This window comes from Carassius gibelio, chromosome B24, assembly GCF_023724105.1.
Source record: "Carassius gibelio isolate Cgi1373 ecotype wild population from Czech Republic chromosome B24, carGib1.2-hapl.c, whole genome shotgun sequence".
NCBI classification, from domain to species: Eukaryota; Metazoa; Chordata; class Actinopteri; order Cypriniformes; family Cyprinidae; genus Carassius; species Carassius gibelio.
Window position 1 is genome coordinate 10,854,818 of NC_068419.1, and position 27,652 is coordinate 10,882,469.

Sequence of the window (27,652 nt, forward strand, 5' to 3'; positions counted from 1 at the left end):
AATGGGTACATTTATTTTGCCTTTGTATCTTTTTTGAAGCTGGTGAATTTTTTGTTTTAAATGTATTAAAAAAAAATCTATGAAAATACATTTTACAAGTCACTCTTCCATGTGACTACAGTGAATGGGCACTTTTATAAATGCTCTTGCATATTTTCTGATGCTATTTTATTATTATTATTTAAAAAAGCCTCACTTTATTCTATATAAGTGTAATCAATGTTATGGTGCTTTTGCATCCCATTTGAAGCTCTGGTCCCCATTTATTTTAACAAACAGCACAAGATGGTCTGAAGGTATGAAGTCATGTGGTCATTCATTTACCTTAATTCTGCAGTGTTTTTAGTTTCTCTTATTGATTGCTTTGCATTGCATGTAACAAATTGAACAAGCCTGGGCCTGACAGCAAAATAGAATTGCTTTGTAATATCATTAGTAAGCCCCCACCATCAAATGAGTCAGGGAAAGCTCAGAGTGATGGATTCGGCTGCAGTCCCAACATTACCTCAGCTGTCAATCTCTCCGAGCTGCAAGGGTCTCACTTTAACTGGAAAGACCAACAAATAAACAGGGGATGAAGAGGAAAACTGCATGTCTTTCCTTCTGTTTTTGATTGCCAAAAAATCAATCTAGCGATGGCGTTTTTCTGATGGATATTGACAGTAACATATACACCCATTTATTTGGATTCCTTGGTTATTTGGAACAGGCTGTAAGGCAGTCAGATGAAGGTGTCATGGTGTTTACAGCACGCTTGGAGGGATGTTGTTTATTTTTACAGTTTGTACGTGCTTTGCGGTGAGTGAGCTAATAAAAACTACTATTTCACCTGAAGTACGTAAATATCTGCACCGACGCTGAAGGTTTGCCAACTGTGCAACTGAGCCAGACTTGTTTAAATATTAATTCAGATCTGGAATGGCACCATTGTGAGGCACCACAGTTATTTCAGTTAAGCCATGAGGCCCAGTGCATTCTGAACCACATATTATATGGCTGTATTCACAGACCATTTGCTGTAATGCAGTTTTGTGTTCTCCTGAAGAAGCAAATTATTGTTGTATCCAATTATTGCACACTCTGAATCATTTAGAAAGGATATTGATTAAATCAGGTTACTGTGTCAGTGAAGAGTGATTGTCTCTTTTTTTTCTCTCTCTCTCTCTCTTTCTCTAGAAAGAGATTCAGGCAATGAGTCAGTGTCACCATCCCAACATTGTGTCGTATTACACCTCGTTCGTGGTGAAGGATGAGCTGTGGTTGGTCATGAAGCTGCTTAGTGGTGGTAAGTCCCTCCCACCTGTTCTTTTTCATCCAATCAGAACACTTGATTTTCATCTCTCATTGGCTTTGAATTTAATGTAATTTACTATGGTGACCAAGTTTGTTTCACCCACGTTGAACATTCTTTGCTGGCTGTATCCATATACAGTGTGTGTAGATCATGGAACAGTCCTTCATCTATCAAACACTGTTTGACTTTTTGAGGCTTGTCTAAATATATGGATGGTTTCTGTTGGTAACATTTTGTATTTCAGTTTTGAGTACCAGCCTCTGATTAGGATCTCAAATGACCCGTTAGAATGATAATGGAGTCTGCCAGGGGCTCCCCTACAGAGTAAATCACAGACCGCTGATAATTACAGCAGATGCATTAGTGCTGCGGCAGCCTATGCAGGATTTCTTGATGATCCTGATCCTGATGATAATGTAGAGCTGCATGATTAATCAAAATTAAACCGAAATATAGCTATGGCTTTATGCCGTTATCAGTGATTTAATTAAACGAATATATACACTTAAAGTTATTTTAATGTTAAAAGTAAGTTCCGTAAGGAAAACGGCTATAAATGTTGATTTTGAAATTCAAAAGTTGCAATTTAATCTAAAATTACTGTTATTTTTGCTTGATTTTAATTAAATTTTTAGTGTAAACTATTGCAATAATTTCTTTTTTTTTATATATTTTAATCTTTTACTATTTTCTTTTTTTGTTTTTATGATCACAAAACATATTTTGTTTTCAAGCTATTCAGTTTTACAATATTGTCAATCTTGTTTTGAAGATTTCTCTTAAGACACGTACAGCACATCGGAATTTCTTTATTTTTGGGGGGAGTTGTGGAGGTGCTGAGTGACTGTAAATGGTTTTATTTCAAAGTTTTAAACCGAGCCTGATTTCATTGCACCCTTAAGCTCCAGCAGAGCTTCCCCGACCCCACTGCGTAAAGCTACTGCTGAGAGTTTGATGATATGTTTCAAGCCAGCGTGTAATGTTCTGTTCTAAACGCAGCCAAGCGCTGGACAGGGAGATTATAGTCTGGCTTGTGCTGACACTGACAGCCGTGGGACACAGCCTTTCTTTTCTCGGTGCAGAGCTGAGATCACTCTGTCTGGATAATCGCTGTTCATTTTACGCCTGTCATCAGCTGCCATGCCCTCCTCCTTCGGCTTCTGCTAGCTGAAGATGCCCAGGTGGCAAGCTGCCTGTCTTAAATATGAAGGTAGCAAAGAAGCACGCAGGCGTCCGTCTCACAGCTGGCCTCTCGGCACATCGGGCACATCACAGCAGGCACCATCTTAAATAACAATGTCTCTCTCATCAAGAGGGTCAGGCAGCTCGTTTAAATCTAATAGATTCACAACCGCTGCTGTGTTTTTATTGAGTAAAAAATTGATAGTTCAGTTAAAAGTGAGATTTGTCATATTTTACTCAAACATCTATGAATTCAGGATTTCTTAATTCGCCCTTCCACAAACAAGGTCCTAAATCAGAGCAGGAATATTAAGCCGATATTAAGCATTTTTATGATTATCGATTATCGCGGTGGCACTGGATGGCCCTTGGCGGATGGCACGACACTCCTCCGCCGCCTGGTGGACGGCGACGGCTCCTCCGGTTTTGGGCAGTCGGCAGGAGTCCCCCGTTCCCTGCCCCTCCGGATTCCATCGCGGAGGTAGCAGGCTCCAGCCCCCTGGCGAACGGCGCCGACTCCTTCGCTCCCTCACGGACAGCAGCCGCCCCACCATATCGTGGGCGGCCGGCAGCGAGCTCGCCCATCCCAGACAACTCGCTCCAGCCCACCGCCTCGAGCGTCCATGGCGGCACATACCTTGCCAGCTCGAAGCATTTTAATAATTCAAAAATAAACACAAAACAGCGCACCAGCCCCTCACGGACGACAACATAAAATATTGTCCAGGCCTGGTCCTCTCTCGTCCTTCACTATAGTCGCTCCAGTTTTATATCCTTCCATCTCCTACGTGGGACTCGATACCGGTGGTGGGGCGCAGGTGTAGCTCATCTCCAATCACTACACCTGGCCTCACTCCCGTTCCCTCCTCGTGCACTTTACACTTCGCTTTAAGATCATTAAAATAGGGATCTAAAAAATCGTCATTAAAATCGTCTCTCTACTTGAGGACAGAAATACATGGAACAACATATCCAGAACTGCTCTGATTCTCTCTAAGAGTCACTTCATGAGTATTTGACAGTTTCATTTGAGTAAAATTATCGTCATTTCATTTACATAGGCTACAGAAACAAGTTTCTCATGGCAACCCGTCAAAATATAAGTTTGGGTTAGTTTAAAGAAATTATCAGAAATATGTTACTGTGGTGCAGTATGATATACATAATACAACTCAGAGATGAGAGTTTTCCGTCACTGTGACAGATTTCCATCAATTGGAAAAAATGAGGGGGGGGAAGAAACATATAGCGGCAAAACAAAAACCATCCCTGCAGCGGCTAAAGCTTCTCACTGACAACACCACTCGCATCATTTACAGTCAGGTTATTAGCAGAAAACACATAGCAGGACTTGAATTTCGGTGGAGGATTGCGGCTATTAATAACAATTCTACTGATTCCCGCAGGTTCCGCATTTATAACACGATGACAGATGACGGAACGTGTCATTTGCACATGCTTTTGAGTCTTGAGAACTCGCAGAGCTTGCATGCTCTCATTTTCTGCGCGCCTATTGAGATAAGGAGAGTGACAGCAGTTAATAGTTATTAAGGGAGTTTGCAAATGTGATATTGATTTAATGGAGCAGTTCAATAAACATGTACTGCCTGATTTTGCTCTATTTCATCAACGAAAATAGTTCCAAATAAGAAACAGCTCATCCGCTTCACATCTCTAAAAGCAAACACAGTGGTGTGTTTAATTCATGAATAAAAGTGTGTTTTTGAACGAATCTAGTGAGTGAGTGATTCATGATTACCCATTCATAAAGACAGTCACTTTGCTTCATTCCTGAATGATTCAGCCATTCAAACGAATCAATGGAATGAATGATTCAGTGATAAAAGGGCTGAGAATATTTTTTCAGTTTTTTTTTTTGATAAATTGAAAAAAAAAACAGCATTGTCTTCTACATTTGTTACAGTTACATTTATTTGTTACATTTATATTATTTACATCAAGCTCTTATATGGTATAGTGTATATTGTTATTAATACTCCATAATGTTTCACTTATTATTATCACTTATTATACATTTAGTCAGGAATTATATTTTGGAAAAAGTCTAACAAGTAAAATGTTTACACATGTGAAACCTAATACAAGTACATAAAAAAAAGACTTACTCATGTTTATGATCTCTGCTGAATAAAGCACTTAATTATTTTTTCTGAGGAAATCTCAAATCCTGAGGTAATCCTCATCACATCTTTTTGGGGTGAATTAAGTCTTATTCCTCTCATCGCGAAGCAAACAGTAAAATAAAAAAACTTGAAGAACAGTCTCGCTGCATTGTCTTCTGTTGTGTGGGAGTATTCAAGCTGCGTGCTTCAGTGAAACGTTAGAATCTGAATAGTGCGTTCAGCGCATGGGTGTGGTAGCGTTAGATATAACAAAGGGAGACGTGAAAGACTGGACATTGCGTGGTTTTTATATGGATTACTTTATCACAGAATATTTGTTTAGATTAAAAGTAGACATGTCAGGCTCTCTATAGATACCTCTCTCATGTCTCTTCGTTGAGTATTCACTGAGTTACAGGTCATTTTAATGACGCGTTTGTAAATGAAGATCACCGCAGACAAAGGCTGCAGACAGCACACCTTGTTTGTTATCTTTATTTTATAAATGCACAAAGTTTTGTTGTTATTATGTCTGTATACATAAAAGTAGACGTATGTATTAGACGTATGTAGTAGATGTATTGCTCTTATCTGTACGATCAAAACTAAAAGTGTAATTTATTTTCAGGGTTATCAGGAGAAAATGTCTCGTAACGCGTATACGCGTGAATCCACTGCAGAGGGTTAACCCCTGACTACTACAACAATAGTATTTCTTATTTGCCGAAACAATAAAGAGTTTAACTCTTTAAAATAAAGTGTTTACTGTGGGAGTAATACACTCAACCATCACCAGGGAAGGCAGTTTTTGTCCTTGTTATTGTTAGTTTTGACATTAATTTTCATTCATACATATATACATATATATCGGTTCAAAATATCGGTTATCGGTCTACTTGATTTATTATAATCGGTATCGTCATCGGCCTTGAAAAACACTTACGGTCGACCACTAGATTGAACAAATGAAGTCTTTCTGAGAAACTGAACAAGATTAAGTTAATTATGCTTAAAAATTAAAAAAAAAAAATCTGTCAGTGGGTGTGAACTTGTTTTCCTATTAAAGTTGTTTTTTCCTAGTACATTAGCATATATATATATTTGGTCACGTTTTATTCATAAATTCATTTAATTTTGATAAATTTCGATAAATTTGCATTTTATGTAATTTTGCTTAAAGTGCATGCTTTTGAAGTAGAACACTTTTTTTTTTTTTTTTTGCGGTTACAGTAAAAGTTGTTTCCTGGGGTATTTAAACCTTTTTGTTTTATTTTATAAAATGAATTAAAATGGACATAATGGACATTTGTTGGAACTGGAAGTTACTGGAAGCTACCATATTGAATTTTTTTTCCTTTTGATTTATTCCTTACATTTTCTTTACTTGGTCTTATAAAAGGGCTTTAAAAGTCTTAAATGTACCTTGCTAAAATGTATTTTTGTATTATTGTTATTATTATTGATTCAATGAAATTCAATGCTTGTTTGACTTCCATTGATTTCCATTGTATGAATTTAAAATAGGTATAAAACATGACTTAAAATAGCTTCCTCTTGTGTTTTGCACAAAAATAAACAAAGTCATGAGGATGAGTAAGTTCTTCCAATGTTCTTTTTCGATGATCTGTCCCTTTGATTATGAAGATAAAAATGTGTCCGTCCCCTTCAGTGAACAGTTAAAAAGACATACTGCTCAGAGCCATCTGTTGGGTGGTGGCCTGAAGCTGTCCTTGAAATGTGACTTCTGTGGATTTAACCGTCCCATCTTGAGAGTGATGTGTGGGATATTCCCATTGACAGCTGTTGGAAGTCATGATGTAAATAAGAATGTGATTTTGCATGAAGCTGCTCGTGGCATTGCACAGTGTCAGCACAAGAAGTGTTTTTAGGAAAGAACTACAAAACAAATGATCAAAAAAATTTGGTTTACTACGAAAATTTTATGTTTTTTAGCAAAATTATACTTTGACATTTCCTCCCCTTTCTTGTCTACTCTATGCTTTCCTGTACCGGGAAGATAAAGTGCCTTAAATTGAATTTTACAGGAAGGCCGGAATTGAATTTTCATTTACAGGAAGGCTGGAAAAAAGAAAGCGAGCTTCTCATGCCTGCCATGTTTGTTGGGTACAAAGGTATGTGAGATAGGAATACGATCAATACATTCATTAACTCAAATCACAGAAGAGGCTGTCCTCTCCGTCCTCTCAACAGCATTTGTTAGTAACTTCAGCTCACATTGTTGGCTGTTACCCCTGTTCTGTACTGGATGTAAATGGGTCTTTCTACAAAGCAAATGCCATTTGTATACATTTAAAAAAAATCACTGTAGAATTTTAAATAATAAAAGCTTAAGCCAACTTCATTTTTGGTGCAGTAATCTTTTAAGCTAAAGCTTTGGCCGTCTTGTGGATTTTAAGCATGATGTTTTGAAATATGGCATTGTGCCTGCAGTCACAGCCTACTGAGAGCCAACAGATGCTTCCTATCTTTCCTTTATTCCCTCTGCTCCTCCACCCTTATTTTCTTGGAGTAATCTTTCCTTCACCATCGGCCCCATATGGCTTTGTGCCCTTTCGCCCAGTGGGCACGACATGGCATGTTCCACCCACGCCAATGCAGGATCCTTAGGAAGCCAGCAGTGTCTGATAGTCTGACAACTGTTGAACAAAGAGTCATTTTCTTTTCCTGTTGTGGAAGCATAATTGGAAATACAGACTGGGCATTTGGGAGATTTCCTGGTGATAGTTTTCATCAAATAAGAAAATATTAAGAATGTTTTTGTGGCACATCATCACGTTACTTGCGTTTGAAAAGAAGCATTTGGAAAGAAGGTTTGGCTCATGTGAACAAGACACAAATTGATCTGTGTGGTATTTAATGAAATAGAAGCTTTTATGGCCACATCTCAATCATACCTCAGCATGGGGCTTCGCATGATTGAGGCATTCAGGGACGAGCAACATTCTTGGGATCCAACACGGAGCGAGTTTTGTTGATGAGTTGCTTACATTCAAAGTTAAAGTATTAGCTCATTCAAAAAAAAAGCCATTTTGTGGGGATTTTTTTGGCCCTTTTATTCCTATTAACCTATATGATTTCATGATTTTCTTCAACAAGATGTTCAAGTTGCTGTTTTCCATACAAATAGAAGTGACCTAAAAAGGGACTCACCAAAATTGTGCACTATATTTCAAAGTTATTATATGAAAATATAGCTGTCAAATCGTATTTTCAGAGAGCTTTCTTTGTGCTTTTTGTCATTGTCATAGCATAACAACACAAGGTCATCATTCACTTTCATTGTATGGAAAAGAGCAGCGTGAACATTCCGCTAAGTATCCCCCCTTTGTTTTCCACAGAAGAAAGTCATGTGGTTTGTAACATGAGGATGAGTTAATAATGACAGGATTTGTATATTTTTGGGTGAACTGTGTGCTTATGTTAATATTAACTCTAGAGCTAGAGATATTGAGAGGAGTTGTAGGAACTTAGTACATTTTTATCCCTCCTGTCCCGACACGAAGCATGTTTGCTGGTTTGACTCAACAGTCCCACCAATCAGCCCCACACAGGTTTGTAAACTAATGTAGCATAATTTCCCAAGCTCTCTCTCTCTCGCCCTCTGGCTTTCTCTAAGAATTAGGCTGCTGTAGGTGTCACTGAAATCTGATGTTTTGTTGGCTCAGTCAGCAGTGCGCTGGATTCATGCCATACACATGACTACACACACGCGCTTTCGCTGTCTTGTTTGTCTTTCATCCGGATGCTCACTTATTTGAGTTTTTTATGAAACAGCCTTCAGGCCACTTGGAGGTCATTGGTGACCTTTTTAATCCATGGAAGTAGAATGAGCTTTATATATTGTTACAATTAAAAATAACTGTTTTCTATTTTAATGTCATAAAATGTAGTTTAATCTTGTGACAGCAAAGCTAAATTTTTTGCATCATTACTTCAGACTTCAATGTTGATCCTTCAGAAATCGATCTAGTATGCTAATTGGGTGCTCAAGAAACATTTTGCATTATGATTATCAATGTTGAATGTAATTGTGCTGCTTAATATTTTTAATATTCATTTTTCTTTGTGCTGGGAAAGGCAGCGCCTGAGCTCACAGTGCTCACATTCTCCCTCTTGTTCACTGTCAGCGTTAACAGTTCTGTCTAAAATGAATAGAAGTCTTACTAATAATCAGATTACAATACAATACAAATAGTATTATAAAGATTGCTTTTATATTATTAGTAATAGCAATTTAATTTCTCAAACCTTTGCAAACTTAGTCGAATCCAGCTGTGAAATTTTGTGAAGTGTGCATTTTTTATCCACACATGTTCTCTGTGTGACAGTCGGTCCATGCCAATTGAATGCTTTAAACTTCAAACTCGTGATTTCTAATTATGCTGTGCCTGATGAATTTGCCCACTGTTATATTCATGTCATTTTCACTGTGTGCTGTATGTAAAATGAGTGCTACCCTGGTTTTATTAGAAAAATATGATTTCAAATGCACACAAACTTCCCAGAATACTGAGTGCCCTGCTGGTTACAGTGTATACTTCCAAATTATATTTTTATTAAATATAATTTGTGCAAAATACTTTGTCATCTAAAGTATAATTATGTTTATTTTACAGATTTGTTTTTTTATCCACTGTCAAATGATTTCAAATTTCTTAAAAATGTATTAAAATTTTTTAAAAATTATATTGGCTTTATATCGGCTATCACCCCCCTGCATTCCAAGATATTGGCATCGGCTGTCAAAAAAACCAATATCCGTCGGCCACTAATTACAACTCTAGAGCGGTTGCATGAATAGACTATCTTTGTCTTACCAATGTCTGAAATCAGGCTTTTCACAGCGTTCTCTGAAAAATGGAGACAAGACCAGCAGTTTTTGGTTTTGCTGTTTACCTCCTTCAGGAGCATTTTTTTCAGTTTGCGGGAGGTTTTGGCCATTTTCCAAGAAAAAAAAAAAATCTGTCTTAACTGGTTAATAAAGTTGCTGATGGAACATTCTCCTTATGGACTCTTGAATATGCCTTAATTAAATGTCATGGGAAAAATAAAGATCAACAGATTGTTTTCCAACTGTATGTTTCTTTGGTGTCCAAATTTCTGTTCCTTAGGGTTAAAATAATATTGTCAAATAATAAAATTTACGTGTGTGTGTGTGTGTGTGTGTGTGTGTGTATATATAAACAACACAAAAAAATGTTTTTAAAGACAACAAACATTCTTGGGAAGCAGTCAGAGCCAATTTTTGTAGATCATGAAATTTGTGTCTTACCTTCTTGAAAAAACTTACAGCTACAGAACGCCCTAGAATGTAGCACGTGACCTTCACAGATGCTCTTCTAGTGTTTGCACTTACTGAGGGTATAACGTTGTCTACTTACATCTCTCTGTGTGTCTTTGTTGCAGGCTCTGTGTTGGATGTTATAAAGCACATCATTTCAAAAGGGGAACACAAGAACGGTGTACTGGATGAACCCAGTATAGCTACTGTGCTGAAAGAGGTCCTTCAGGGTCTTGAGTACCTTCACAAAAATGGACAGATCCACAGGTAATACACTTTTGGAAAAGTTTTGGAACACTTGACTTAAAAATGTCATTATCTGCTTGATGTTCTAAACCATATGCTGTATTCTGTTCAACACAAAAGGAGAATTTAGAAGAAGATTCACACAGCTTGCTTTTTAATAGTGACCACATCTTTGAAACTCCAGCGATGACAAAATAACTAAATATGAATGAATGAAACATTCAGTCCAATTTGTGAACCAAATCAACTTATTTGTTGAAAAGAACTGGCTTGAAAGAATGATTTATTTATAAATTGGACCATTCTGGCAGAGCGGAGGAATTTGGACTCTTGGACTTATTATGAATAAACTTGGATGGATATGTACGTTCGGTTAGATATGTACTCGAACTTGACACAGACATTTTGGACAGTTGAATCAAAAAACTAACAACATAAAATTAAAATATCAAGACATAAAAAACATCTCCCATTCAAACTCGACTGGTTAAGGTCTTGGACTCGACTTTGACTCGACAAGATGAACCCACTATTATAAATCTGGTTCTTAATTAGTCCAAATATTTGGGATAGACTTTTGGCCTGTTTTTCGTGCAAATAACACCATATGATTCAGAAGTTTTGTAATGTAGAGCACAAGTTTATATGGACCACTTTTATTATAATTTATGGTGCTCTACAGACTTGGTGTTGTACAGTATAAAAATATATCTTTAGCGTGCTACAGAAAAAACAAGACTGGACCGGTTTCAACACAAAGGAGGTTTGTCGGATGCCTGTGGACTGAGACTCCATTTAATCAGCTTAATCTTAGGCGATGAATGATGGAATTAATGAATTCTGTTCAGAATCAACATCTGCTTAAGTTTCCAAATGGAAATCCACGGAAAAACTGAGGGAGCCGTCCCAGTCTTATTCGTACCCTTCAGTCTTTTATCACTAAATCTTGAAATCATACAGATCTCAGTTGATGCAGGCTGAGCATATACAGCCGTTTCATTGGCAGTCTTTTACTAAGCTCATCAAAGATTCCTTTGCTAGTTTATCAGAGACATTCATCTTCAGACGTCAATACTGTCTTAGCGGTGATGACTCACTGATGGTTAATTTAAATCATCTGTCTCTCCCTTTTTATATTAATTGCTTTTTTCATATCCCTTGTTGCCTCTACAAATGCACAGGCCTGTTAAAGCAGACAGTGTAAATAATTCACAGGCTTTTAGTCTGGTTAAGTACCCATGACTTGCAAGATTGACTCTGAATCTCAATGAAGGAGACCTTGTCTTTTTGCTTCTGCTGCGCCGCCAGTTTGACGGGAGGTAATTTTTGACTTATTAGAAGCTTTTGAGTGTTATTTTGAGATGTCTGAAAAAAAGGTACTTGCTATTTTCTTTCAGACAGTTTTTGGAAGATGGACTGAGTTTTATCATGTAGCCTGATTTTTGTCCAATGTTGAGGTTTAGAGATGCACCGTAAGTTTAAGCAAAAAGACAGAATAATGACGTGACGCAGTCAAATAGCAGCAAAGATGACGGCAGTATGGAACCATTTAAAACTGTATGAGAAAGAATTATCTACTACACAAACAAATTTGACAATGTGATATTTGCAACAAACGTCTTCCCAAATTCATTATGAGAATCATTTATAAATCTGCTCTTGTCAACAAAAAGAAGTATTGAGGTTTCTGCCAAAATAAAAGCTGAGAGAAAGCAAGCACTCCATCATCATTAATAAATGTTGTTATTGTAATTTCACTGTTGTTCACTAAAATAAAATATAATAAGATAATTAATAATTACAACAGCTCTATTAATACATTTATTATAGCGTTCACACACAGTGTTCAGTGGGACCTATTATTTTCTAATGTTTGAAACTAAGTCTCTTCTGCTCAGAAAGGCTGCGTTTATTTGTAAAGTAAAAAATATATGTCTCAAAAATGTCTGAAAAATATTATTTCACTAACTTATTCATTTAAGTGTGCTTTGCCTGCTGTGTTCACCATAAAATTTTTTTTTTATATATATATGTGTGTGTGTATGTATGTATGTATGTATGTATGTATGTGTATATATATATATATATATATATATATATATATATATATATATTAGGGGTGTAACGATACGCGTATTCGTATTGAACCGTTCGGTACGACGCTTTCGGTTCGGTACGCGGTACGCATTATGTATACCGAACGGTTCGTTGGAGTAATTAATTATATTTGAAAAAAAAAAAAAGAGAGAGAAAGAAATATAATGATATGCGTTCAACAAGGTAGCCCAATAACCCAAACAACGTAACAGGCAACGCCCCTGACACTCCCGAAGAAGAAAAAAACACCATCTTATATGTTTATGTTAGGCTACTCAGCAGGCGCTCGCTCACTCAGTACGCGCTGAAGGCTCGTTGCAAAATAGCCAATGCGTTTAACAGACTAGAAATGAGAAGATCCTCCAATAACCAACAGGTCTGGTGTTTGGGTGCACTTTGGATTCCCTTTAAGCTATAATGGTGATGGCAAGAGAGTGGTGGATAAATAAACAACGGTATGTCGCATCTGCAACATGACAGGGTACACCAGCGGGATTACAAAAAAAAAAAAAAAAAAACCAGCGGGAATATCTGGGATATATGCGTCAGTACTATCTGGGAAAAGACGAAAAAAAGGAGAAACATGCACGCAGCAAACTATCCCTGCAGCATTTAGACACTATAGCTTACAGGGAATCCAACCCAAACACCAGACCTGTTGGTTATTTTAGGATCTTATATTTCTGGTCTGTTAAATGCATTAGACATTTTGCAACGAGCCTTCAGCGCGTGCTGAGTGAGCGAGCGCCTTAGGGGCCGTTCACATATCGTGCCTAAAAACGCATGGAAAACGCTAAGCGCGTCTTTCTCCTGAGGCGTCTGTCTTTGCTAAGCAACAATGACGTGCTCTCTCCATGAGACGCGGAAATTTCAGCGAAGGATAAATGGATTTGCAGCTCTAAAAATCGCTTGCAGTAGCTCTGCTACTGAATTTATTTCAAAATTGCAATCCATATACAACTATGATCAGCTGTTCCTTCATCTTGGCTGAGCTCTCAACGTTGTTACGGGAAAGGATGAAGCTGATTGGTTGGTTCTTGTCACATGACCCGCGGTGCGCTTGCGGCATTCTGAAAAGTTGAGATGTTTTTACATTTTGCTGTATCTAAAACGTATCGAACCGAACCGAACCGAACCGAACCGTGACATCAGTGTATCGTATCGAACCGAACCGTGAATTTTGTGAACCGTTACACCCCTAATATATATATATATACACACGTTAATGTTTATATTTTTGTTTATGTATAGGTATATGTTTCTTTTAATATAGAACAATTTCCTGTGCAAACTGTGTACTCTGTGTATATATGGAGTGTCGGTGTACTTATGAAACATGCTACCTATCAGATTTTGCTAGTAAAAATATATTAGCATTGTTTTAAGGGTAACTTTAGGGTAAGGGTAGGTATGGGTGGGTAGGTTTAGCCACAAAGTCTTTAGACTTTAAGCATGTGTCAGGCCTGTAATCTGAATCCAATGAGAGAAAAGCGAAGAGGTTTTTGTTGCATGTGCAGCAAGGAGGTAGTCAGACTTTATCCCCCACATCGCTCGAGGATGCAGTTAGACACTGGCATGAAGTCAGTTTTCAAAAAGGAGTGAAGCAGCAAAATTCTTTATTTTATCATCCTGTTAAGTCCAGCAGATGGGCATAAAAATAACTCTCTTTCACCCTGGCCCCAGTTTAAGAACAGTCTGTTTGTCAATGCTCTGCTCTGGTGTGATTGGACTCAAATGGACTCTTTGGGTCTGTCTTCACATTGAGACTCTCTTTGTTATGGGTGTCAGCTGGGGAAACCAGAACGTGCCGTCATGGCTCCCACAGGGGGTGACATCATTGCTCGTGCTGTATGTGATCTGTATCGCTAAGATCTCAGGAAACCGTTACGTTTTAGTTCGGACATTCTTCAGTTTGCCAAGTTCCCTCTGGGTTTGATATGGTGGTGGAGTTGCATTCTGGAAAGTTTTTGAATACCTGATTAGGGTAGGATCTGTGGAGTGTAATTAAAAGTCAATTGAAACGTCAAGCTGTGATACCGAAAAGCACCACTTGGAGATGCCAAAAAAAAACACCTGCTGACTGCATATAGCTACTGCTGTAGACAGATCCATTCATTATCATAATTGTGTGTGGAAACAACGTGAATGTACGGAAATGTCTGTGTATAAATACAATGTGTGATCAGTGCGTCAAGAGCACTTGCATTATTAGATATAACCGATTCATGCATGCTTACTGTATGTATTTACCTTGATTGCAGTCTTTATCCATCAAAACGTTACTAGCGAGACTGGTTATCCAGTTGAGAAAAGTATTTGCGTTTCATTTGGCCATACAGCGGTGGGATGTTGACAATCCGTTCAGTCTGTACGGCTCACACTCTTCAGAGACAATCACTATGATAGAGCTCTGCCATCTCTAATGTAATCGGCCTGGTTTTTTTATATTAGCACTGTTTTGGATGGATTGTTTGAACGCATTTGCTTCCTGGATCATTGGACTGTAAACTTTCCCAGAGTTTAGTGGCTTAAAATTATCTTTGCAAGCAGAGAAGCAAAATTGTGTTAAAGGGTTATAATAGAAATTGTACTTCAGTAATTTTGAGATAACTGTGCTAAATTATTTTAACGCGTTAATGATTGTAAAATTAATCGAATCCATTAACACGTTAACGATGACAGCCCTAATTATATATATATATATATATATAGAGAGAGAGAGAGAGAGAGAGAGAGAGAGACAAATATATAGACAAATACACACACACAACACACACTAGGGCTGGGTTTTGAGACAAATTTCATGATTCACAAATTTTCCCTCCTTCACAAACTCATTCAATATAGATTATTTTGGATACACATCAGGAGCAGTACATGCCAAATTTACTCAAGAAAAAAATGCCGTAAAATATGCATGACAGTCGGTTGGCACTACATTAATACAATATTGAAGGTTAAAATTGAGTGATTTGATGTACAACTGCTAAAATTACACTTATGTTTTTTAAATAAAAAAGTTACAATTACATAATATTTATACTTTTTTTGTAGGTGCTCTCTGTAATAATTTCTCCTGCAGAAATTCATTATTCTGCCAAACAAAGCAGAACAGAAAGATTATTATTTTTCTAAATTATGGTAATATCCACAATTTCACAATTCGTTTAATAAATAAATAAATATATATATATATATATATATATATATATATATATATATATATATATATATATATATATATATATATATATATATATATATATATATATATATATATATATATATATATATAACAATTAAATGGTGCTTGTCATAAAACCTTGATGGATTTATTCAAACATAAATTCAACATTGAAGAACAGTAAAAATTATAATGAATATGTTATGGTGCATATATTTAGCAAAATACTGCAGTTCTAAACTCTACATTTTATTTTTCTATCTGACTAATGAGTTTAACAAGTGTTTTCTGAGGTAAATGTGATGTTACTTGACATTGTTTACAAGCCGCTTGTAAATATTGAAATAATTGCATGGCTTTTTTAGCGATTACACGAGACAGGATACAGATTGTGAAGTTGTACTCTTTCTTTAACTTACCTTTGGTTGTTCAATCATGTTTATTTTGTGCTGAAACTGGTATTAATGTGAAAGAGATGAACGCTATGCACTGCTGCATCTGTTGAACTGAGGCGCTACAGCGGCCTGTCACATTCAAAAGCACAGAAACGGGATTTTATTGTTTAAATACTGCAATACAATGGACAAATTTTGAAATCAGAGACTTTGTTACATATTGAAAGTACCAACGTACAATGCTTATTGCTATTTATTTGATGGTAGGTGCCCTTCAACAGGCTAGACTAATCGATTCTTGGGATTTAATGCTGCAAAATTGAGTCCTTAATGTGGTAGGGTGACTGAGCTGGTGACTAGGGTGGTGAAGTTGTGACAGGACATCCCCTCATGCCAAAAAGAGACTAACCAGGCTGTGAGGGTGGGCGTCCAGGAGCTGTGGCAGGTAACTGACAGGTGAATAGGGTCTGGCCGTTTGGGAGGTTATGGTGGCGCTGACCCTTCGGGAGGCCATGCGGAAGACCCCGGGGCGAGCTTTGGATGGTGGTCAAAGGCTAGGACCTGTACTGGATTCTGGACAAAGGCTGTAGCCTGCACCGGACTCTGGTCAGGAACATTGACTCGGTAACAGAAGCCCTCTCTGGGCCTAATTCAGGAACATTTCATCTTTTTAACTTTTTATTCATCAAAGAATCCTAAAAAAAAAAAAAAAAAAAAAAAGCTTCACTGATTCCAAAAAAAAATATATTAAGCAGCACAACAGTTTCCAGCACTCATAATAAATCAGCATATTAGAATGATTTCTGAAGGATCATGTGTCACTGAAGACTGGAGTAATGATGCTGAAAATTCAGCTTTGATCACAGGATTAAATTTGATTTGAATTTATATTAAAATAGAAAAACATTTATTTTATACCATAATAATATTTCATGATATAAATGTTTTTCCTGTATTTTTGTTCAAAAAATTTCAGCATTGATGAGCATGTATGTATATATGTACATATATGTATATATATATACACATACACATTTACATACACACACAGAAAATAAATGAAGGCGGTTTCATCTAACAATCTGTTCAACCTCTGCGACGTAAAGTCTATATGAATATGAAGTCTTCTTTGTTCTGTGTTCACACACAGATCAATCACATGTGCATCCCTCTGCATCTTCTTCTTGAATATTTATATCTAGTTTTTCAAATCAGGTGTGTTCTCTCCTCTCCGTACTCTGTGTTAAAAAAAATATGCAAGCAATATGTTACCAACCACTCTAATCGTCTCCAAACATCTGCTACACTTCAGGAACGCCTCCAAAAGTGCTTGAGTTTGGAGTGGACATGTGTTAGTGTGTTTAGATTTGCCCAGCAGGAGTCAATAACTGGTGCCTCTCAGAATATGTTGGTCTGTGTGTGTGTGTGTGTGTGTGTGTGTGTGTGTCTTTATACTGCAAAAAGGTTGCAATTATGGTTTTGCATCCCTGAAGCACATAATTGGATTGCGTCATGGCAAGAGAATGTGACTGTTATGATAAAAGAAGCAAAGTCTTCTCATTAGGTTCAAAAGTGAATGTACTTTACTGTCGGTCAGCGGCTTCAATATACTTCAAATCTCTGCTGCCCCCAGCTGGACTGTCAAATATAATGCATGAAGAATTACTCTTAAATTGTAAAAGGCTCTAGTCACAGGATTTGTCTTGTAATTCATTTAATAAATGATGCAAATAATATATTAAAGTCAACTGCCTATTAATGTGAGCTGAATTTAATCATGTTGAATATATTCTTATTGGTTCCAGCGGCATCTTTACTCTTTAATATCATTTCACACCACGGTTCTGAATACATTATTGAGAGGGTGATATCGCTTTTAAGTTAATATAGAATAATGCACACCATTTCTGGTGAATTTTGAATATTTTTTTATTGCAATTGAAAATAATTTCATTTTAGTACACTTTCTATACACAAAGCTGTATGCCTATAGTATAATAAAACATGACTTCGTTCTGATTGAATCCTCCGTCAGTGGCTCTTTACTATGCTTCATTTATCATATTCATGCTACTGTCACATGAAAATGTTTTTGTCTAGTGATAAGGAACCCTGTGTAAAAATGTTACTCCTGTTCTTTTTGCTGCATTAGTGGTGCATTAATTAAACACTTTTTTGGGTTACATTGTCAGTACAGACGCCGTTTTGAGTGATCTACATCTGTATTCTTGCACAGCTGTTTGTGTGTCTAAAGACAGACTCCCTGTGTTTGTCCGCAGGGATCTCAAAGCTGGAAACATCCTGCTGGGGGAGGACGGATCAGTGCAAATCGCAGGTACCAACTTTCTCTTTAACTGCACGCACTTTCTGCCTAACAGTGAAATATACCCATTATAGTCCAGACAATGCAAAAGGCACATACTGCTGTGATATTTAAAGAGAGAATTTGATATATTTCTGGCTGAAGAGAGTGCTTTTTTCAGTTAATTATTTGTCTTATTTTGTTTAAAATTTAAGTTTTTTAAATATTTTGAAAGACGGTTCTTATGCTCACCGAGGCCCCATTTATTTGAATAAAAATAAATTACAGACAGTAATATTGTAAAATATTTGTACAATTTAAAATAACTGTTTTCTATCTAAATGCATTATAAATTTAATTTATTCCTGTGACGCAAAGCTGAATTTTCAGCGTACATATTTTTTTAATCTTTAGATTTCGGTGTAAGTGCCTTCTTAGCCACTGGTGGTGACATGACTCGAAATAAAGTGCGGAAGACGTTTGTGGGAACGCCATGTTGGATGGCTCCAGAAGTGATGGAGCAGGTAAGGATTCCCACCCAACAACCAGGACTCATTTAAAGTCATACAAATGAACAAATGCACACAAATCCTGATTCCAGTGAAGAAGATACAGTGGGCCAAAGGTCCTGAGATCACATGGTATTAAATTGGAAAAATTCCAAATAGAAGCATTTTCATCTCACTGTATGTGCACTGAATCACATGGACAATTAAAGCACTTATTTTGCCCTTTTAAAGTCTAAAGACTTCAGTGTGGTGTGAAATTGCCTGTAACTGCTGGCATATGGATGCATCTCTCTTGTTAAACAGATCTGTGACTGTTTGTGTGCAGGTGAAAGGTTACGACTTCAAAGCAGACATCTGGAGTTTTGGGATCACAGCCATCGAGCTGGCCACAGGCGCCGCTCCTTACCACAAATACCCTCCTATGAAGGTGAGGAAAGAGCAGGAGATACAGTCCATATGCACTCTATTGAATCTCCCAGCTGTTTTAAGACACTCATGCATCCCTCTCCTGAGAAACATGTTTTATTGCATGTTGTGTGTGTTTGTGTTTGCAGGTGTTGATGTTGACCCTGCAGAATGATCCGCCTTGCCTTGAGACCGGAATCACAGATAAAGAGATGTTGAAGAAATATGGGAAATCCTTGAGGAAAATGATCTCGTTGTGTTTGCAGAAGGACCCAGAGAAAAGGTGCGGAGTAGAGCCGCAGTGATCTCGTTGGGTCATGTGTGAAAAGCACAAGTTTGGGTTCGGTGTTTTTTAATGTCTCTCTTTCTCATGCTCATCAGAGCTGCATGAGAATTCAGTAAAACGGTAATATTGTGAAATATTGTCACAATTTTGTTTAGGTTTTTTTTTTATGACTGTTATAGCTGATATTGCCTGAAGAAACAAATTTACAGCAATTGTATTTCAATAGTGTTTGCTTTATAGGCCAACATCATTAGAACTCCTAAAACATAAATTCTTCCAGAAAGCCAAGGTAAGAGTCTTACTTCCAGGACTTTTTATTTTATTTTGTTTTATTTGATTGGTCCATGTTACTCAGTACTCACCTATTCACCTTAATGTTGTTGTTGTTGTTTTTTTGCAAATCTGTATGCGTTTATTATGTTTAAATGTTTTTATATTACAAAAAATTACAATTGCTACTATTATACTCAAAACAGGACAATGCAACTTAAAAAAAGAAGTCCATGTCTTCTGAATCCATTCACACTATATCGGAATCTAAATGCAGGGGTGTAGCTTGAAAAGAACAGTGAATGCAAACTTAAATTTCATGTTACACAGATACAATTTTTAATTGTATCACCTTGGCACAGTTACATACCGAAATGAATTTGACATACAAATATTAACCCATTTTTGCTCACATATAGAGTTAGAAAGTTCCCTCTCCCAAACAAGCCTAGTATTAAAAACTGCTTGTCCTTCAAATGTAACAGTAAGAACCTTATATAACAAACTCACTGACTACTTTCCAGGTGTTTGAAAAAGTTGTTTTTTTTATAGGAGTCAGACTTCTATTAGTACATAACAACGTGTCTTTCAAAATATAGTATAATAAATAAAATATATAATAAAATAAATTGTAATAAAAATAGGTAAAAAAAAAAACTACTGTTTTGCTGTTAAATATTTGCGAATGGAGTTCCCTGTCAACAGTCTTTAATCATTGCCCAGTAGGAGATGAATTTGAGGTGAAATTGTGGTTATTACCATAATTCAGAAAAATATTAATCTTTCTGTTCTGCTTTGTTTGGCAGAATAATGAATTTCTGCAGGAGAAATTATTACAGAGAGCACCTACAATTACAGAGAGAGCGAGAAAGGTGAGGAAAATGTTGTATAATATTGTATTAGGTATTATTTCTATTGTTTTATGATGTTTTAATAATTTTTTTGAGTTAATCCCAGTTTTATGACCTTTATTGTTAGATGTTTATATAGTATTATTATATGCTTCTTATACTTGTTCCCATATTTATTTATTTTAGCCAGTTTAAAATCTGGTACATAAAAATTCAGGAACATTAAAGAATCAACTATATTAAAAAAAATGTAAATATGTAATAAAACAAATTAAGTATTTATTTATTTTTTTTACAAGAAAATACTTTTGCAGTCTTTCTACTTCAACATTTTCTCATTGAATTAAATGTTGATTTATTTTTATTATTTCTTTTGTGAAATTTACTAGCAATTTATAAATTAAATTGTTTTAAAAGTAAATCCTACATAATTTTAAGTGTACTCCAAATCAGTTTGGGAAAAAAAAGTAAATAAATAATTTTCAAATTTTCTTGTTTTGACTTATTTTGATTAACTCAATGATTATTTTGATTTTTTTTTATTCTGCATGATGGATGAACAGAAAAATATTATAATAAATATAAATATTAATTAATTACATACAAGTAACGTTTATATATATATATATATATATATATATATATATATATGTATGTATGTGTGTGTGTGTGTGTGTGTGTGTGTGTACACACATATTTGTATAATGTACTGTATGTGTATATATTTGTGTGTAGGTTCGGCGAGTTCCTGGCTCCAGTGGGAGACTCCATAAAACAGAAGATGGAGAATGGGAATGGAGCGATGATGAACTGGATGAGGAGAGCGAGGAGGGCAAAGCTGCTGTTGCTGCCTTGCGGGTAACACACACACACACACACACACACAGACACACACACACACAAGCATAATTTCAGATCCTACTGAACACGTCATTTTGAGAGCTCCAGCAGCGGTTGTTTGTGTGTGGTGTTTGTGATGCTGTTGGCTGTTATGGCACCTCTCATCCCTGGCAACTGTGTTTTGTGTTTGCCGCTAAAGGAGCAGCAGTCCAAGTCGACAAGGCGACAAGTCCGTTTCTCTCATCCTCTTGAGCTGCCCCCACCCAGGGTTGTTCAGTTTTCCCGCTGATACAGATGGCCCACCTTAACAAGGAAGCACACTCCGTCAAACACAACATTAGGGCATGCAGGAACTGGAAGTGCTAGATAATGAGACAGAAAATTTGTTTAGACAGTATATTGTTATCCCGCTTCAAAGACTAAAACAATAAAGATACTAGAGTTCAGGTTGGTGAAGGATGAACGTTGAACCTTCACCTGTCTGTGATTAATCTGTTTCTCTGCAGATCTATGCAAGAAATAATCATGTACAGTATAAAATCATTTAGATCGCTTAATATGATAACCTCTGCTCAATATCCTGTAGCTTATACGTGCTACAGAATTACCTACTTACATGGCTTACCTTAAACTTGACCACATACTTCTAATCTCAATGACTAAACTGTGGTAAAGCAAAAACAGTGTAACTAAACTATTCTTGCTAGGAAGAACAGAGAGACAGATTGTGTGCTTCCTGGATGCCATCTGTATTGTGCTTTTATTTATAACTTTGATATACTGATCAAATCAGTGCTCTCTGATAACCATCCAGATTCTGTTTAAAAGCTTCCTCATAATGAGACTTATCTTGGTTTAGGCACTAACATGTAATAAGGTCACTTCTGGTCACTATGATCTTTGTATTCCAGTATTAAAATCACTTTATATCTCTTCTATCCTTGCTGATTAAAAACATCTTACTGACCTTTAACATGTGAAGTAGTATTGCAAGTCTGAACACACCTCAGGCTAGAAGGCGGTGTTTAATTGTGTCTGTTTGGTTAAGGCTTGTGGAACACATTGGATGTATGTAGTTCATACTATTGGACTGAATATGTTCTAGGCAGATGTTGTGTAATTTGGTTGCATATCTTAAAGGGATAGTTCACCTAAAAATGAAAATTACCCCATGATAACCGCAAGCCATTCTCTGTCTTCTTTCAGACGAATACAGTCAGAGTTATATTAAGAAATTTCCTGCCTCTTCCAAGCTTTATAATGGCAGTGAATATGGATTGAGATTTTGAAGCCCAAAAAAGTGCATCCATCCATCATAAAAAGTGTTCCATGTGACTCTGGGAGGTTGATAAAGGCCTCCTGAAGTGAATCAATGTGTATATGAACATCAGTTCGCTTCAGAAGGCCTCTATAGCCCTCCCAAAGCTGTATGGAGCACTTTTCATGATGGATGGCTGCACTTTTTTGGGCTTCAAAATCTCAACAGCTATTCACTGCCATTATAAAGCTTGGAAGAGCCAGGGCATTTTTAATATAACTCTGAATGTATTTGTCTAAAAGAAGAAAATCATATACACCTAGCACGGCTTGAGGCTGCATAAATCATGAGGTAATTTTCATTTTTGGGCGAACTATCTCTTTAAAACAGTTCCAGTAGTCCTTCAGTTCTTGAAGGATATTTTACTAAAACTGTGAATGCTTAACATCATAGCACAAGTGTAAAATAAAAAGCTCATGAAGGACCTTAACTCCCTGCTTCATTCCTCACTACAGTGTGTTCAGAACCAAAGCTGAATTACAGTAACCCACACCATTATATATTATAACAAGAGACTTGAGTTTGACCTTTGACCTTTTATCTCTCTCACACAGTCACCGAGAGTAAAAGAAGGACTCCAGAACACAGAGGTTTGTAAACCATGAGGAATCTTTCCAATTACCATTCTAATGAACTATTCTTATGATTCCTGCTGTATGTACTACAGTGTATTTATAATATGATGCTTTTTTTCTTGCATGCATGAGATACATAGACCTGCTGTATTTGACAGAGATTGATTTGAGATTATATTTCACAGTTTGTATGTATTCACAATGCAATTTATAAACGTTTTTGTGTGTGTGCATGTATTTGTAGATATTCCAGCCTTTCAGCAGTCACCTCCAGCCTGAACTACCTCAAGCTGCTGGCCAGGGCCCGGCCAACCCTCAACACACTGGCCCAAGTACAACCCCGACCCCGGCTGCGAACCCTGCACAGGTACAGCAATTCCACACTGTTCCAATCAAAGCTGCTGTATCAAGCATGAAATTATGACGTCACCTCAGTCTGTACAGAGAGTCTGATCCTCTGCTTCCTTCCATAGGCCCCGGTTTCTGGAGGCAATGCCTCACCATCCCCCATCAGTTTAGTATTAAGGTTAAGGTAAGGTGTATTTGGTTTTTGGTTTTGATTCATTAATTGATGTTGATCCATAGTTGCCACGAGCAGCAGATGACTTACATTTCTCCTTCTGTCCTATAGAAACTTAAAAAAGGAACTGAATGACATACGATTTGAGTTCATGCCTGGCAGAGGTAAGAGTGTAAAGATGTGGCTAATAGTCAACAATAAATCGATCAATAAAAAGTCCACACAATACACTCTTAAAGGAATACTCCACCCTAAAATTACAATACTGTCATCATACTGTACTCACCCTCAGTCCTAGTACTTTTTTTAGTCTTTGGAACACAGATTTTTAGAAAAAGAATTACATTCTGGCAGTGAATAGGTCCCTCAAAGATGACGCTTGACAGAACATGCGAAATGAACTCTGGTGTAATCCAAACGACCACGCTTGATGAATCAGTGCCACTTTTTTGGGTGGAGTATCCCTTAAGTGTTCATTAGTCTTTAGAAAGTTGTCACATTTGTCAAAGGCGGTGAACATCTCTATCCGTCGATTTACACACTTGGGCAGTTCTGTTGTCCAATGTGTTTTCCTTTAAGAAATCAGTTTATCGTCAGTTCCTCTTAATCTCAGCTCTCTGCCCTCCAGCATCTGCATTTTGTCAGAGCCGTGTTGTGGATTTTCAAGACTCCCAAAATAAAACATTTAGTGTCATATGCATTTAGCTGGCTTCAGGGGAGATTTCTGATGGCCTGATGTAGTGCCTGAGAATGCTCTTCTGCCCGAACACGTCCTCATTCTGCTCTCTGTACTAACTCCAGTATGTTAGCATGTTGTGTGCAGCTGATCAGTTATGTTCTGAAAGATCTACAAGCTTGTCAGTTCAATGAGCAGGAGGTTATAATTTACCAGACTTTAAGTCTTAAAGTTGGTCTAAGCGAGTCCATGCATCACGCACATTTTCTTTTTCTGTAGACACAGCAGATGGGGTTTCTCAGGAGCTGGTATCGGCTGGCTTGGTAGATGGGAGAGATTTAGTTATAGGTAAGATTTTTTGTTTTGTTTCAGTTTTAGTGATTTTAGTTATAGGTAAGAAATTACCGTATTTTTCGGACGTCGCACCTGAGTATAAGTCACATCAGTCCAAAAATACGTCATGATGAGAAAAAAAAACATGTATAAGTCGCACTGGACTATAAGTCGCATTTATTTAGAACCAAGAGAAAACATTACCATCTACAGCCGCGAGAGGGCGCTCTATGTTTTCAGTGTAGGCTACAGGAGCACTGAGCAGCATAGAGCGCCCTCTCTATGCTGTAGATGGTAATGTTTTCTCTTGGTTCATGTCTCTTAGTTCATTTCTGTTGGTTCAAGTCAAATTAATTTTGATAAATAAGTCGCACCTGACTATAAGTCGCAGGACCAGCCAAACTATGAAAAAAAGTGTGACTTATAGTCCGGAAAATACGGTAAGACTTATTGAACAAGAATGCATTAAATTGATCAAAAGGGATAATTCTGGCATTTTATAATCTTACAAAAGATTATTTTTAAACTAAATGCTATTTGTTTAACTTCTTTTCATCGAAGAATGTTGATTCTAAAATAAAAGCATCACAGTAAAAAAAAAAACAACATAAATGATGAGCAAATGTTTCTAAAAAACCAAATCACACATTAGATTTCTAGTAATGGCTGCTGAATTAAAAAAATAATAAAGTTGTTTTGCATCACCAAAATAAATTATATATTAAGAATAAAATAGAAAATAGTTATTTAAAATTCAATATTTCAAAATATTACAGATTTTACTTCATATCTAAAGAATTACAGTAATTATATATAATTGCTATATATAAGCCTATAAGGATTTCTACTGAAAGTTAAATTGATGTGCAATATGTTAAGATAATTGTTAACTATAATACCTCTGTTTTGTGTCATTTCAGTGGCTGCTAATTTGCAGAAGATAGTCGAAGAGCCTCATTCCAATAAAAATGTCACATTTAGACTGGTGAGTGACTTCTGTTTTGGTTAAAGCCCCTGTGTGCTAGTCCTCCCTGGTGTTTTGCAGTAACAGGTCGTGCGTGGTGTTTTTCAGGCCTCTGGCGTTGAGGGCTCAGAGATTCCTGATGATGTCAAACTCTTGGGATTTGCTCAGCTCAACATTAGCTAAACTTTGGCTCTGTGCAGGAAGCCTGACTTGCCTACAAATGTGAAAGCAAACCAACACTACCGACCGAATGACACATTGATGTATTTTTTTCCTCTTTCAATTGCCCTAAAGAAACCACTGTTGCCAAAGAGAAAGATTCCATAGCGCCAGCCCATAGGATTTCAAACAGCCCAACAGAAGAGTTGCACGAACATGAGAATGAGCAGAATTTGTAGGAATATATTAAAATAAAGTTGATGATTTAGGATGCAATCATTAAAACCAGATATAACCTTAATATTCTTTTAATAATTTTATTTAATGTTTTTCCTAGTTTTGCGCAATCTGACAACCTAAAAAAGAACACTGCAAAAATGCCTTCAATGTTATATTAAGTCAAACTCAAAGAAGCATGGAGTTTATAGAGGAAGCAAATAGGTTTAGCTATAATTCTAGCTTTATTTTTTAACCTGTAATTTCTATTGTTTTGGAGAGAAGCAACTAATCATGTTTTGTTACACAGTTTGCATTATTTACTTCAGTTTAAACCAGCTTAATGAACATTTACGGGATCTGGTTTTGATATTTCCACTTCTGGTTGTTGTACAAATTTTACTTTTCTCTGCTGTTATACTCAAGAGCTTGATTTCTTCATTGTACGCTGACTAATATCAATACAAACAGAAAAATTCTCATATTTCAGATTCTGCAGATTAGCTGAATAAGATGAAATGATTTATTCAGTGTCATTTGAACACTCCTGAAGGCAGTTTTACTGCTTTCCTCTCTTTTTTTTTTTTGCTCTCAACTTGGCACATTTGCAAATGTTACTATCCGTTGCTGCTCTAAAAGTTATTGTCTTAATGTTTCTGCACATTTATGCATCACACATATCTCCTTTTTTAGATTTGGCTTCCATTTGTGAATTTTGGTTTTAATTTTTTTGACATCATCTATGACTTTTTATTTTTGTAAGTCTCTCTGTAAGTCTCTGAGGTACCTGGTGAAACTTTGGTGTTTGGCCTTTTCCTGCTCTGGAATTGAACTCTTCATGTGTATTTGTGTTGTGGATGAACTCAGTTAAGCATGTACATAATGTAATTTGCCATTGGTTTGATTTTATATGGGATGTTTCACTCATGGCCTTTGTGTTCTTCATAAATAAGGTGATGGGAGGTGGTGTCCGCTACAAAAGACACATTGTGAGTGTTGGTTTTTCTTTTTGTCAATGAGCGTGCCTAGAATCACAATGGGGTCTTGTGTTGCATAAATCTGCCCGGTGTTTCCAGCAGATCTGTTCTGAACTGCTGAAGTTTGAGAGGTTGTTTATTTCACCCAAGATATCTCTTTTAAACCCATCACTATCTTTGTGCAAAAACAGCCTGGAATAATCTTATCAACTTAATTATTTTTAAGCAATGTTTCACTTGATTTCTAGTATTATTATTATATTAATCCCCTTTGCCCTTGCTGACATTTAATATTTTATATATAATTATATTAAATACAGTGGGTACGGAAAGTATTCAGACCCCGTAAAATGTTTCAATCTTTGTTATATTGCAGCAATTTGCGAAAATCATTTAAGTTAAAAAAAATTTCCTCATTAATGTACACACAGCACCCCATATTGACAGAAAAACAAAGAATTGTTTACATTTTTTGCAGATTTATTAAAAAAGAAAAACTGAAATATCACATGGTCCTAAGTATTCAGACCCTTTGCTGTGACACTCGTATATTTATTCACATTCAGTTTACCGTAAGCAATAAATACAAATTGAAAGCAAAAACATCAATATCAGCATATTTTTCTTT

The 27,652-nt window shown here is 36.5% G+C and overlaps 1 protein-coding gene across 3 annotated transcripts in view; it reads left to right on the top strand.

Annotated features, from left to right (window-relative positions):
- LOC128013033 (serine/threonine-protein kinase OSR1-like) overlaps positions 1-27,633 on the top strand; it is a 46,157-nt gene extending 18,524 nt beyond the window's left edge. For all 3 annotated transcript variants that reach the window (XM_052595726.1, XM_052595725.1, XM_052595727.1), the window contains exons 3-18: positions 1,177-1,285; positions 10,027-10,168; positions 18,103-18,158; positions 18,540-18,649; positions 18,960-19,061; positions 19,189-19,322; positions 19,566-19,614; positions 20,402-20,467; positions 21,182-21,304; positions 23,159-23,194; positions 23,424-23,546; positions 23,653-23,711; positions 23,811-23,863; positions 24,655-24,723; positions 25,629-25,693; positions 25,781-27,633. In XM_052595726.1, the coding sequence (XP_052451686.1) occupies positions 1,177-1,285; positions 10,027-10,168; positions 18,103-18,158; positions 18,540-18,649; positions 18,960-19,061; positions 19,189-19,322; positions 19,566-19,614; positions 20,402-20,467; positions 21,182-21,304; positions 23,159-23,194; positions 23,424-23,546; positions 23,653-23,711; positions 23,811-23,863; positions 24,655-24,723; positions 25,629-25,693; positions 25,781-25,855 (1,371 nt within the window). In that variant the 3' untranslated portion in view covers positions 25,856-27,633. The remainder of the gene's footprint in view (positions 1-1,176; positions 1,286-10,026; positions 10,169-18,102; positions 18,159-18,539; positions 18,650-18,959; positions 19,062-19,188; positions 19,323-19,565; positions 19,615-20,401; positions 20,468-21,181; positions 21,305-23,158; positions 23,195-23,423; positions 23,547-23,652; positions 23,712-23,810; positions 23,864-24,654; positions 24,724-25,628; positions 25,694-25,780) is intronic.
- The last annotated feature ends 19 nt before the right edge of the window (positions 27,634-27,652 follow it).